The sequence below is a fragment of the Rutidosis leptorrhynchoides genome, chromosome 3 (genome assembly GCF_046630445.1).
Source record: "Rutidosis leptorrhynchoides isolate AG116_Rl617_1_P2 chromosome 3, CSIRO_AGI_Rlap_v1, whole genome shotgun sequence".
Lineage (NCBI taxonomy): Eukaryota > Viridiplantae > Streptophyta > Magnoliopsida > Asterales > Asteraceae > Rutidosis > Rutidosis leptorrhynchoides.
The window spans coordinates 106,137,182-106,151,282 of NC_092335.1; the positions used below are offsets into that span (position 1 = coordinate 106,137,182).

The following is a 14,101-nucleotide window of genomic DNA, read 5'->3' on the forward strand; positions in this document are numbered from 1 at the left end:
ATCTAACTGTGGACAACTAGTTGTAGGTTACTAACGAGGACAGCTGACTTAATAAACTTAAAACATCAAAATGTATTAAAAGTATTGTAAATATATTTTGAACATACTTTGATATATATGTATATATTGTTATAGGTTCGTGAATCAACCAGTGGCCAAGTCTTACTTCCCGACGAAGTAAAAATCTGTGAAAGTGAGTTATAGTCCCACTTTTAAAATCTAATATTTTTGGGATGAGAATACATGCAGGTTTTATAAATGATTTACAAAATAGACACAAGTACGTGAAACTACATTCTATGGTTGAATTATCGAAATCGAATATGCCCCTTTTTATTAAGTCTGGTAATCTAAGAATTAGGGAACAGACACCCTAATTGACGCGAATCCTAAAGATAGATCTATTGGGCCTAACAAACCCCATCCAAAGTACCGGATGCTTTAGTACTTCGAAATTTATATCATATCCGAAGGGTGTCCCGGAATGATGGGGATATTCTTATATATGCATCTTGTTAATGTCGATTACCAGGTGTTCACCATATGAATGATTTTTATCTCTATGTATGGGATGTATATTGAAATATGAAATCTTGTGGTCTATTGTTACGATTTGATATATATAGGTTAAACCTATAACTCACCAACATTTTTGTTGACGTTTTAAGCATGTTTATTCTCAAGTGATTATTAAGACCTTCTGCTGTCGCATACTGAAATAAGGACGAGATTTGGAGTCCATGCTTGTATGATATTGTGTAAAAACTGCATTCAAGAAACTTATTTCGTTGTAACATATTTGTATTGTAAACCACTATGTAATGGTCGAGTGTAAACATGATATTTTAGATTATCATTATTTGATAATCTACGTAAAGCTTTTTAAACCTTTATTGATGAAATAAAGGTTATGGTTTGTTTTAAAATGAATGCAGTCTTTGAAAAACGTCTCATATCGAGGTCAAAACCTCGCAAAGAAATCAATTAATATGGAACGTTTTTAATCAATAAGAACGGGACATTTCATACAGATCATACTGGCTAATTTAATCATGTGTGAACTGATTTTGGGAATTCCTTCGTTCCTAAGGTGAAGAAGAGGAAGAAAAGACCGTGTTCCACACAGATCAGGGGATATACTGTTACACCAAAATGCCCATTGGACTAAAAAACGCGGGTGCTACATATCAGCGCACCATAGATACAGCGTTCTCCCGAGCTATGGGAACTCTATACTGATGGTGCAGCAAGCTCTGAGGGCGCGAGAGCAGGTTTAATCCTCACAGGTCCTGATATAGCTAAACCGGATGGTTTTATTCGTGCGGTGTCGTTAGGTCGCAGGGCGTCAGATTCGGTATAGCATGCAGAGATTTTCGTTTAATTTATATTTTGCGGGGCCTAAATTTACTTTTACTTTCTAAAGTGTAGAAGGTGTAAGTTAACCTAGTGTCGTTTTTTATGCTGATTAACGAATTGAAGATCAAGTGGATAACTGTCTTTTAGTTAAATTACCTGGATAAAAGATAGTAGTTGATTTTAGCTAAAGGTCCTACATGCAGAAAAGTAAATAAAGTGGAAGGATATCCGGAGTATGCAGATCAGGGAAATGTTGACCAAGATATCAGAGTTGGGTTAGAGAAAGGTAATTGTGCTTATGTTAAGACTATGCTTGGAATGACGTAGATCTGGTTGGATGAGCCAATTACACAGACCTACTTAACTCTGAACTCTCGGAGTTCTCTTTGAGCAGTGAGAAGTATGTCACTTGGTCGTGTAACTGAAGTGTAACAATACCTCGGAGGTTATCCTCAGTAGAGTACTAGGTTTATTAGTGACTTAAGCTCTAATCCTAGACCTCGTTATCAGTTTAGGTAACTGAATAACAACGTGTCGTGTTGATTGAACACTGATCACAAACGGAAGGAATTCGTCGATTTAAGTTGGCAAAACCTTAGATGAAAACTAACAACCATTCCATCATACTAATGAGATCATAACAAATCAAGCATTATACAGCATTATAGTTAACATACTAATAGTAAAGCAGATAGAAACCTAATGAATACCTAAACAATTGATATGACTAAGACCTAGGGCAACAATCAGACAAGAACATGCAATAGACTTGGGTCATACAGTAAAGGCACTAACTAAATCTTAACAGCTCCTAAGAGGTCTCTTCGGAATAGTCAATAGGCATACTAGGTCATTCATGTGTCAATTCCTAGGTTCCGTGTCCTAAAAGTGCATTAGATGCCTCTCGGGAACTCCGGCCATACCGAGTTCATAGAATCTTCAGATACAGTATAACCAGGGGTCTTAATCCTATGAAGTAGCTAATTTCATATAGGTGGACAAGTCCTGATCACAACCTAGGTTAGTCAATCCTTAAGATGCTAGCATACAAATCTATCAGACTTCCTAGTTCAGTATTATAACAGCAATCGTACTAAATTAACATAATTACGCTAACCCAAACTTCTATCATGGAAACATACAGGTAAATTAAGCTATCATGGCAACATACAGATAAATTAAGCTATCATGGCAATATCAGAACGCATTATTAAACATAAAAAGTAAGCATACATGTTTAATACAAAAGACAAGCGTTTCGGATAAAAATCTGAAAAGGCCGAACAAATCTGCCCGAGATCGCAGGGACTCACCGGGATATCCTCCGGAAAATAAAAGCTAAGCTAACTACTACTAAAACTAACTAGAAGATTGAAAATATAAATTGAATTGCAAGTTGAGTGTGTCTTGGAATGGATGGAGAAGGCCCTTTAAATAGACTTGGTTCTTTGCCAGAATACGGCTGGCTGGCCGTATGGCAGCCTGTTTGGTGGCCCGTATTTGGCAGCCCGTTTTAATGGCAAGCCAAATGGTAGGCCGTTTGGTGAGCCGTATTTGGCAGGCCGTTTACATACTGGCAGGCCGTATGGTAGGCCGTTTGGCAGGCCATTTTTAGTGCCTGGTCAGTCTGATTCACTGGATCGTAACTTGATTTCTTGTCTTTCACCGTTTTCGCTTTAGAATCTTCGTTTTAGCTCCGTTTTACTTGATTCTTTTTGCATCGCCTTTGTAATTACTTGATCTACAAAATCAACCGAAAAAGCGATAATTTTTCTGACAAAGTTTTAATCTTTATTGTTTTGGGGCTCAATTTAGGGGGTAAAAACGTGACTTTTTGCCCGATATCAGGTCCGCATCAGGAAGAGCATACATACGCACTGCGGTTCAACTTCAAGGTAACAAACAACGAGGCAGAATATGAGGCACTACTGGCAGGAATGCGTATTTTGATGACCCATCCAAATCCATTTGGACGAATACATCATTCATCTATTTCACAATGAGGTACTGACCTCTACGTGATGCGTTTTGAAAACATTGCATTCTCTTGAAAAGGCACACCATAAATGAATATCTAATTCCAAGGTTTTTGACATCTGATGATTTCTACATTTAGACAATCACCGTAAATAATAGTTTACAATACTACATCCGTTGACAATGAAGTCAAAATAAGATACATGGTGATGATTTTGTGAATGCAAAGTTTTCACGAATAAAGCATGTATGACTCCATGCACATAGCTTGTATAACGTATAAGCAAACAGCGGAAGACTTCTAGGAACCTGAGAATAAACATGCTTAAAAGTGTCAACACAAAGGTTGGTGTGTTCATAGTTTTAATGTTGCGCATAATCTGTATATAAAGGTGGATCACAAGATTTCAGTTGTTTCATCCAGAAACGTTTATCAAAATATTCTACAAGATTGAGCACCCTGGTAACTAAACTTTAACGTCTATATAATAAGTACCCCTGTTTTAACATACATGCAACCAACATGTACAATACACGCAAACCAGCGTGTACTAACCTCAAATAGCATACGTCTGTTTTATAGTTCAGACTAGGGTTTCTATACCTGGAACAAACGGGGATGTCAAGCCCTATGGATCCATATATAACTACTCGCGCCCACCAGTTCTTATAACCGGCGGTTACTAGTTACCAAAGCTAAGGGATTTTCGGTTCAAACTCGGTGTAGAATTTAGTATGTACTTGTATCCATTGCGTTTAAAATAAAGTGCATGTATTCTCAGCCCAAAAATATAGATTGCAAAAGCAATTAAAAAGGGATCTATAAACTCACCTTAGCAGCACATAAATTCATTCACCGAAATGTGACCGAAACTCGGAATGCAAAGTAACCATAGATCTTAACCTAGAGAACATATGTTGATCAATAAATGTCTAACAAGCTAGGTCGGGTCATAGTGTATCACAATCTTAATGCTCGAGACCGACATGCAAAAGTTAACAAAAGTCATCTCAAAAGTCAATCTGACCCAATATGATCTTTAAATCTATACATGTTTATTATATTAACATAGTGTAAGTCTTGATAATTGAACGAACTTATAATTTATCAAACTCAAAATATTATTTATTTCAGGAGCTATATTATATTTGAATTATCATGGCAATCGAAAATATTTTATTATTTCACATAGTTTTTCAATACTTGTAAAATCAGATTATAGTGTTTATAAAGTTTTAAAACATGATAAGACAGTCAACGTTGACAATTATTCAACAAAACGAGACGTGTCTTATATAGAAATTCATTTACTCGATTAGTAATATCTAAAAATCCAATTTATCAATCTCATAGACAAGTTATTTAAATATTAATTTACAGTTTCAAACACAATTTCAATTAACGTCAAACATAATTCAGTTGACCATATCTTTTAATCCGTTCATCGAAATCACGCGATTTCTAAATGAAAAGTTATTAAATTTTCGATAGCTTTCCAACGACATGCATATGATATACTTTATATCAGTAGCATATGTATCAAATTCGTGATTCATCATAAACTATCTAACGACAAAATTAAAGCATACAAGCATACATAAACATATATACTCGAGCACTAGACATGGATACACTATTAATATATAAAAGATAAGATATGAATGCTCACGTATCAATATTGTGATTCAATATTGCAGGAAAGTACGTAGATGCAAAGGAGATAATAAACACTAGGTTTGACTTGCGAACAATACCCACGAACATTACCCATAACCTTCATAGCTATAACCCATAATTTTCTTAGCTTTGACTTATTTGAAAACTCGGTTTGAAATCATTTGAGCAGAACTTCGTCGTAGTATTTTGTGTATACATAACTAATATAAATAATTATATAAGATTAATAATAATAATAATAATAATCTTAATAATCTTAATAATAATAATAATAATAATAATAATAATAATAAAATAATAATAATGATAAGATCTTATGGAGTAATATATATGTATGTATGTGTAAAATGATCGATTGCAGAAACTGAATCGAGTCATATATATAGTATAATAATATAATAAAGTAGTAATATAATAATATAAAAATAATATAATAATATAAAAAATAAAACGTGTGAATTAGAATTCAATAATATCTGCCGATAGTTTTCACGGACCGGTATTTCGTACTCTTGTTGCTAATAATTAACGAGTAAAAGTATGCGTAAAAATTCTACTTTTTATATTTGAATACATATATATCTGTTTTGGTCTTAAGCTTTATAAAATTAGTTGTAAAAAGGTTCTTTTATAAAGTTTGTACGCGTAATATGTGTTTTCCTGTTTGTTCTGACTCCTGGGGATTTGACTGATTCTGAAGTCAGTGAATGTATCAGCTAGAGAGTAGACCAGAGCCAGGTATGATTAGATGGATTTTTCGTTAGCATCGAACGTGCCATTTTTCGTTAGCTGGCAGCTCTCACCTTCAACCATTTGGAAAGAAAATACTAGTGGAGCAAGTTTTCAAGAAATTCACCGAGCCGGAGATAACGGTTGCATCTGTCGAAGAGGAAGAAGCGACTTGGATGACAGACATCATAGAATTCCTGCGGATTGGGTCTTTACCCGAAGGAGAGAAAGAAGCAATGAAGATTAGGGTTAAAGCATCAAATTACGAACTACGATGGGAAATCCTATATCGAAAATCTTATCTAGGCACGTCCCTACGCTGCGTAGGACCCAAAGAGGCGCTACGATTATCGACGAGATTCACAAAGGATCTTGCGGGTTACATTCTGGGTCGAGGACAGTCACCGAGAGGATCAAGCGACTAGGGTATTATTGGCCCCGGATGTACGCTGATACGGCAGAAAGGATAAGAGTTTGCCAAGAATGCCAATTGCACGCACCCGTTAGCAGAGCGCCACAGCACCCTATGGTACCCATCACGTTGCCATGGACATTCTGTAAATGGGCTATAGACATAGTGGGACCTTTCCCAAAGGGCGCAGGGAACGCTGAATACCTAGTGGTTGCTATCGACTTCTTTACCAAATGGGTGGAAGCGAAACCCTGCGCACCATCACCAGTAAGCAGATCAGAGATTTTTTCTGGAAAACCATTGTATGCAGGTTCGGAATACCTAACGAAATTGTCAGCGACAACGGTACACAATTCGAAGGCAACCCCTTCCGCAGCTGGTGCCAGGATTTGAACATCAAAAAATGCTTCACCTCCGTCGCAACTCCCTCAGGATAATGCCCAATGTGAGGTTACGAACAGAGACATTGTGCACGCCATCAAAGCAATGTTAGGAATGAAGCGCAGCAGATGGGTGGATGAGTTACCCAAAGTTATATGGGCATACAGAACGACGCACAAGAACAACACAGGAGAAACACTGTTCAGTTTGGTATACGGTTCGAAGGCAGTAATTCCAGCAGAAATAACCGTCCCAACAGAAGGGATTTTGTCATACAGTGAGGGTGAAAATGACGAAAGGCTGTACACCAATCTGAATTATGTGGAGGGGCGCAGGGAAATGGTGGCAATCCGCGAAGCCACCAACAAGCAGCGCATAGCAAAATATTACGACAAACGCGTGCGGGCAAGGACATACAAGGTAGGAGATCTTGTGTGGCGCGACAACCAAGCAAGCAGGGTCCAAAACACTGGGAAGTTGGGGCCAAACTGGGAGGGACCTTATAAGGTCATTGGAATCAGTAACACCGAAGCTTACAAACTGGCAGAGCTTAAGGGCAATCCAATCAAGCGAACCTGGCATGCTATCGCGCTTAAAAAATGTTACATGTAATATAGGAATTAGGAGAATTGATCACTCACCTACTTTGTCTAGATTTAAATGTTATTACTAAACCACACGCCTTTGTAGGTTAGAATTTAGATACAATCTTTTTATTTATCTATTTATTTTGACGAATAGGAAAGAAAATACATAAAATACATAAAATAAGGAAACTTCATCAAAAAGATGAAGAAACCAAACAAGGATACAAGACAACCTGAAGCTTAACACAACAATCATAAAGCTAAGCTTTCAAGTAAGAAACAAAATTTCAATAATAATAATAATAATAATAATAATAATAATAATAATAATAATAATAATAATAATAAAAACCAAACTAAAGAGCACCCAATGATTAGAATCTCATACATAAAATTAATGCTTAGAAACTTGAAGAAGATAGCTCAATGAAAAACCTTCATCTTAATACAATCTTTTTGTTTAGTAGGCTGATATGATTGTTAACTTAATGGAACACAATATGATGATTATTAAAAAATTATAACTGTTGGTTGAATATGGGTTAATGGACTAACCGACGAAGTTAAGTATGATACTTAACCAAAAATATGTTTTGATGATGACACATACATACGCATAAGTGATGATCGACATCTTAACATAAAACACGCAAGTTCACTAGTCCATACTTGATCTTGCAAATGACCAAGTCAAACAAAATTTATAGAATGAAAATAAAGATCATTAAAATACACGGTCAAAGTACGATCGACCGTACACTTAGCCATAGAAGCTCAGACTGAATCTGCAACGCAGTTTTGTGAAAACAAGTTGCACGGCTGCCACCACGGTCAACCGTAGTGCGACCGCAGAATCCTCTGTAACCATTTTTGATCAAATTTAGTTTGACCACTTCCCGACATCTATAATTCATGAAACCTCTTTCAACACGCTTAGAATAGATGTCCTTTCCATACTCAATTGAGTCTTGGTCATAAAAACACTAATCTTGGTTAATTACGCTTAATTACATCTTAATGACAAATTAATGATAATTAGGCATAACACATAAGTGTTAATCAATAATTTGTGATCACTTGTCTAGATATTCTTAGGATGATCACCAAGTACCAACACACATAAGCTAATGTCACTAGAACACTAATTACAATTAAAGATTACTTAGTGACAAACTAAGGCTAAATGAAGAACAATACTTTTGAGTATAACTAGTAAAGACTTGTGTAACACCCTGATTTTTTTGATCACAGCAAAAGTACATTTAATTACTAAAATAACCCTGGTTAATACTTACAAACCATAGTTAACAAATCAACTTAGTTAACGTTATTACCATATTCCAAAACATCGGTGTTACGTGAAAACTTCATTAAAATAGAAAACATCAGAGTTAATCATATAGTCAAACATGTCTTCAAACCCGTTCGTATCACCCTTCTAACCAGCAGTACCTAAACCTGCAAGGGGTGGAAATGTGGGAGAATTAGCACAACTGCTAAGTGAATGGATACTATCTAACAGACCAAACATAAGCAACTGAACATGCAAGGGTCACAGATATGCTAACGTCCTGAACTAGCATAAAACAACAACTGACAATATGAGGACCGGCAGCTTGTACGAGCACACGACTTAGCTGATCAGGCTACAGTCTACCGATAGTCCGCTTTACTGAATCCACTGCATAACCGTCCAGACGCAACACATGCGTCCTTCCATGCTATACTGAACAATCAGTAACATCAAGACCCGACCAAGTTACCACAGTCGACCTCACAACAACCCTAACTTGCCGCCTCGGTGGGTTCCCAACCTTGCCGCCTTGGTTGGTGTCCAACTAACAGTGCGCACATAAGATCACAGATAATCAGTCATGCAATCGTCCTAACTAGCATGACAATATCTAACTACACATGGTATTCATACAGGGCATAAACATAAAAGTAAAGAGTCTAAACAAGTAGCGCGTCAGCTACTTAATACTCTATCCGAAGATAGACTCACTCACCGAATACGAGCAACTAGCTCAGATAATCTATCACTGAGCGACTTCCTTATCCTTATCACCTGAACATAAGGCAAATCAAGTTAGTTTCTGTCCGTTAGCACAAAAATAGCACAATATAGAAAATCAGTCACAAAAAGTGTCACTAAATTCCACCTAACACTTATGCATTTTCAGAATTTACATCATGATTATCATAAGTCACGCGGGCAGCATAACGGCTAGATATCAACACTTAATAAAATTTTCACTGCCTAAGACCATCGGCCGACTGACCAAGACAATCGGCCAACTGTCTTTACACCATCGGCCGAGGGTCTCTTCTACCGACCGAACGTCTAAAATAATTTCACTAATCGAAGGACTTCTACCATCGGTCGATGGTCAACGACCATCGGCTGGTTGTCAGTCACCATCAGTTGATGGTCATAGACCATCGGCCGAAGGTAGTTCATCAGCTACAGCAGCAGCAAAGTGACGGGTTTCAACCCAAAATCACCAAATCTCGATTCTGGACGCGTTTTTGACCTCAAAACTGAACACATCTTGTACACTACACCTTTTGGGACATAAACCCACAACATTCAAACACAAACAACTAAAATTGTAACAATTTTGACATCAAGACCCACTTTTATAAAACCTAACCAAAACACCCATTTTGACCCTGATTTGATCACGAAATTAAACAATATTTACCTTGTTAGAATCACAACAACACAAGGAACGATTTAACACTAAAATCAAACTTCAATTCGAGATCAAATGATTTAGGGTTGTTTGAATGAGGTGAAGTTAGGTGAGAGTGAATGAGACGAAGGTTCAGGAACAAATGAGAGTAAAATAGCTGGTCATACACTTAATTTGGGGTTAAAACCCCATACCCCACAACACACGGGTATTTACCAGTTATCTGATAACTTTTTTACTTAATTTGACTGCCTAACGGAGTCCAAATTAAATAAACAAACCTGTTCTATGACCCTTGTCACAAACTGGTCTTAACCAAATAATAAAATAACATAAACTATTCAACTAAAATAAAAGCATAATTAACCACACAATTATGCCTCAGGGCAAAATAGTCATCTTACATCTAAGCCCTATCTGAGGATGTTACAACTTGTAATCCTAAAACACACTTAGATACATTTAGGATGGTCACCAAGTCTCAACTAGAGATTGCTCATCCCTTGTGCATGTGTTGGATATTAATGTGTGCTTACACATTAATCATGCAATATGTCATATTGCAAGTAAGCTTGCTAAAGCTTAAACCATAGTGTTGTGCAAATATTCATATGATTGATTTTAGAATAACTATCTCTTGCTATATGTGAGTATTACTTTCTACTTGCTAATATGTTTAATACTCATTAATTTGCCAACTTGATTAACATGCTTGGTATGTGCAACTAGTTAGAATACTAGGATTCAAGTAACTAGTTTACCTCAATGAATTAAGTGTTAAATGGTTCACTAAAGAATAATGGTCAATAATCTATTTGGTCTTGTCTAAGTAACACATTGTGTAACATGTCCAAGTGTAACTTAACATTGATGTCTTTATACACTTAATGTTTGATTTAGAAAGACATCATTCAATTGATCTCTACTTAGTCTTAAAATGAATATGACTTATGATTAATTAAAACTAGGAAGTTAATGACATGTTGACTAGTCTTTAGGATTGATCCAAATGCATTAATGAACCTAACTAAGTCTTGACCAAAACTGAGATTACCCTAAATGTCAATCAAGACATTTCTCCAAGAATGTTGGGTTTACCACATTTGGAGTGTTAGGTCATTTTCACTCAATAAGACTAAATCTCACACACTTAATGTATACAGTACTTGTATAGGATATTGGGTTTCTTTTTCAGGTGCTAGATGGAGTAAAGATTCCAAAATGTGGTGTTCAAATCTGAGTCAAACGGCTATACAACGGATACATATTTTGGACTGGGGTACGCGCGATCGAACCATGGTCGACCGTGCTGGTGACCGTGTGACAACGGCTAGTTTTTGAATCTCACTATAAATAGCAAGCATTGAAGAGCATTTGAAGCTGACCCTCTTGCATATTTCAAAGGCTTATATCCAGAGATCACAAGTGCTTTAATTACTACTCAAATGTGATCAAGCAAGAGAAGATTCTATGATCTTATAGATATAGAATTTAGTTGTTGCAAACTTAATAATCAAAATTATTTATCTTGTGAGTTTACTTAGTGTAATGTATGTCCTAGTATTGTCTTAGGATCATCATTACAAAGTGTATGAGTCTTGTAACTTCAATTAGTAGAAGCATAGGCTAGCTCAGTGATCTACTTCCTTAAAGGGACTTAGGAAGTTGATTAATCTTATTTGAAGATTAATACTTGTCCAAGGTGAAGACAAGTGATATTGCCTCATTTATACACATCTTTATTCGCAATATCGGTTCCAATTTCCATGTTTTAGAGTCATTTGCTAGAACTTTTGGTACTTAATTTGATGGAAAATCGACTCGGATGTATGTTAGAGGGAAAAATTGAATTCGTGCTAATTTATGAGTTTTTATTGAAGATTTGATGTTATAATTGTCACCCGAGCTGATCCGGTTAGCCAAAAGAAAAAACACCCCAAAGTAGCAGCAATCCCCATCGGGGATCTCAACACATCCCCATCAGGGATCTACATTATTTTTAGAGAATTCGATCAGAACTAGATCCCTATCCGGGATCTCCAAAGATCCCTATCGGGGATCACCAGGCTAAAAGAAAAGAGCAGCTGACATTCGAACGTGTGACACAATTGAAAAAAAGAAGGATCTCGATTAGGGATCCCAAGATCCCGATAGGGGAAGTACGAAAATTCGGCCCAGCTTGTTTTAACCCTATAAATTAAGTCCTTGTGCAGCACTTTTTGGGGGATATTATTCCGGACGAGAGCTGGGGCGATTGGAGAGTTTTTCGAGCCGTTCTTCATTGTTTTCAAGTTACTTCATCACCAGAGTTGAATATCTTTATCTGGTTTATTATTATTTACATTGGTAACTTTTATTTAATCATTAAACTTATGATTTCTTTTGTTCTTAGTAATTTTCATTGTCAATCTTTCATTATGATTGGCTAAATCTTTTGTGTGTTTACTTGAATGTGAAACTTGAGATATTGGATTGTTCTATCTATTGGATTTAATGTCTTATTGATTTAAATTACTTGAGCTTCATTAAGGAACTATTGTTATGCATGATCTATACTCTTCATTTAATTACATAGATTGTTAATCGTTTAATGTGAGTTAAATTTAGATGCAATTTGTGCTTCAACACCTAGGTGATCTAGACAATTAGATAATTGATTTCAAGTGATTGTGTCATTAATTTAATTGGTATTTGAAAGGGTTGCTAACTACATAATCGTGTAACTATTTCAAGTGATTGTTATAGTTAGGATTTTACGTGAGTTTAGTCCAAATCAAGTCTCAATAGTTTTTATCGAATATAGTTTAATCTTTTGAAGAAGGTTTATGTGAGTTTACTAACTTCAATTGATTTGGATTTTGTGAGAAGTCAAAAGGCTATATTAAGGACATGATAATCGGTAATAACAACAAGAACAATCCATATCGATAGTGAATCATTAAAGTAGGCACCATTTTTTCTTATTTGGTTAATTTATTCTCTTTGCTTCACGTTATTTGCGTGAATTAAAATACAACTCAAACCTCTTTTATTAAACTCCTAGGATAATTACTAGTTTTTAAAGTCTTGATTAAACTGCTCTCTGTGGAACGAACCGGTCAAATTACTTATAGGTTACTGCATGATCAGGTTATAGTTACCTGTAATTGTGTGATAATTGTTAGGTTTTTAGCTGGTTATTTTAAGGTACGATTTCACGCATCAACTTTTTGGCGCCGCTGCCGGGGAGCAGTTCTACATTGGGATTTTAAGCTTACTTTTAATTATTCGATCCTTTTGTGAGAAGCAATTCTTTCAAAAGTTATTTTTCTGTTATTTTTGTGTGGATTTACACGCGGTTTTTTTTGGTGTGATTGCAGGTTAGGTTTCTATAACTCTGGAACCGTCTAGAGTTTACCATACAAGCAGCAAAGCTAAAGAAGAACAGGAAATCGCCGAAGGTTTCGCTGAATTACCTTTTTATATTTCGGATTTCGAATATATCAAGAAGGAAGAAGATACAATGGGTGATCCAGCACGAGGTCAATCCATGGAAGATTTAATGAAAGCCACGAGGGCTGGTAATGGACATGCCATTAGACAACCGGCAGTCAACACAGATATTGAGGTCAAGGGGCAGATTCTTAACACGATAACTCATCAATGTCAGTTCAGGGGTACACCGAAAGAGGATGCATTCGAGCACCTTCAAAATTTTAAGAGTATTTATAATTTGTTCAAGATTGCTCAGGTTGAAGATACTGTTATTTATTTGAGGGTTTTTCCTTGGTCTTTGAAAGAAGACGCCAAAGACTGGTTAGAATCATTGCCTGAAGTTGATATTGATAGTTGGACTACAAAGGAAGATAAGTTTCTGTTGCGTTTCTTTCCAGCTTCTAAGGCTGCTCAATTGCAAAGTGACATTAATCACTTCACTCAAAAGCCACATGAGACACTTTATGATGCTTGGACCCATTTCGGTAAAATGCTTCGAAATTGCCCTCAACACGGGTTGAACAATTTTAATAAGGTCCAAATCTTTTATAAGGGTGTTAATGTGCCGACGAGGAAAGAAATAGATATTGCTGCAGGTGGTTCTTTGATGAAAAAGACTCCGGATGAATCTTATGAAATCATCTCCGAAACAGCTACGCATTCATACGATTGGCATCAAGAAATGGATGTCTCTCGCTCTTCTCACATCGCTAGTACCAAAACTAGTGATGAACTTGCTTCAGTTAAGGCTCAACTTGCAACCGTTAACGACAGATGGAATCAATGACTAAAGAGATGCATGCTATGAAAG

At 36.2% G+C, this 14,101-nt stretch overlaps 1 protein-coding gene across 1 annotated transcript; it reads left to right on the plus strand.

Moving 5' to 3' along the window:
• The first annotated feature begins 6,014 nt into the window (after positions 1–6,014).
• Positions 6,015–7,145, plus strand: LOC139900276 (uncharacterized). Its single transcript, XM_071883064.1, has 2 exons — positions 6,015–6,497; positions 6,585–7,145. The coding sequence occupies exons 1-2, from the start codon at positions 6,015–6,017 to the stop codon at positions 7,143–7,145; spliced, it is 1,044 nt and encodes a 347-aa protein (XP_071739165.1).
• The last annotated feature ends 6,956 nt before the right edge of the window (positions 7,146–14,101 follow it).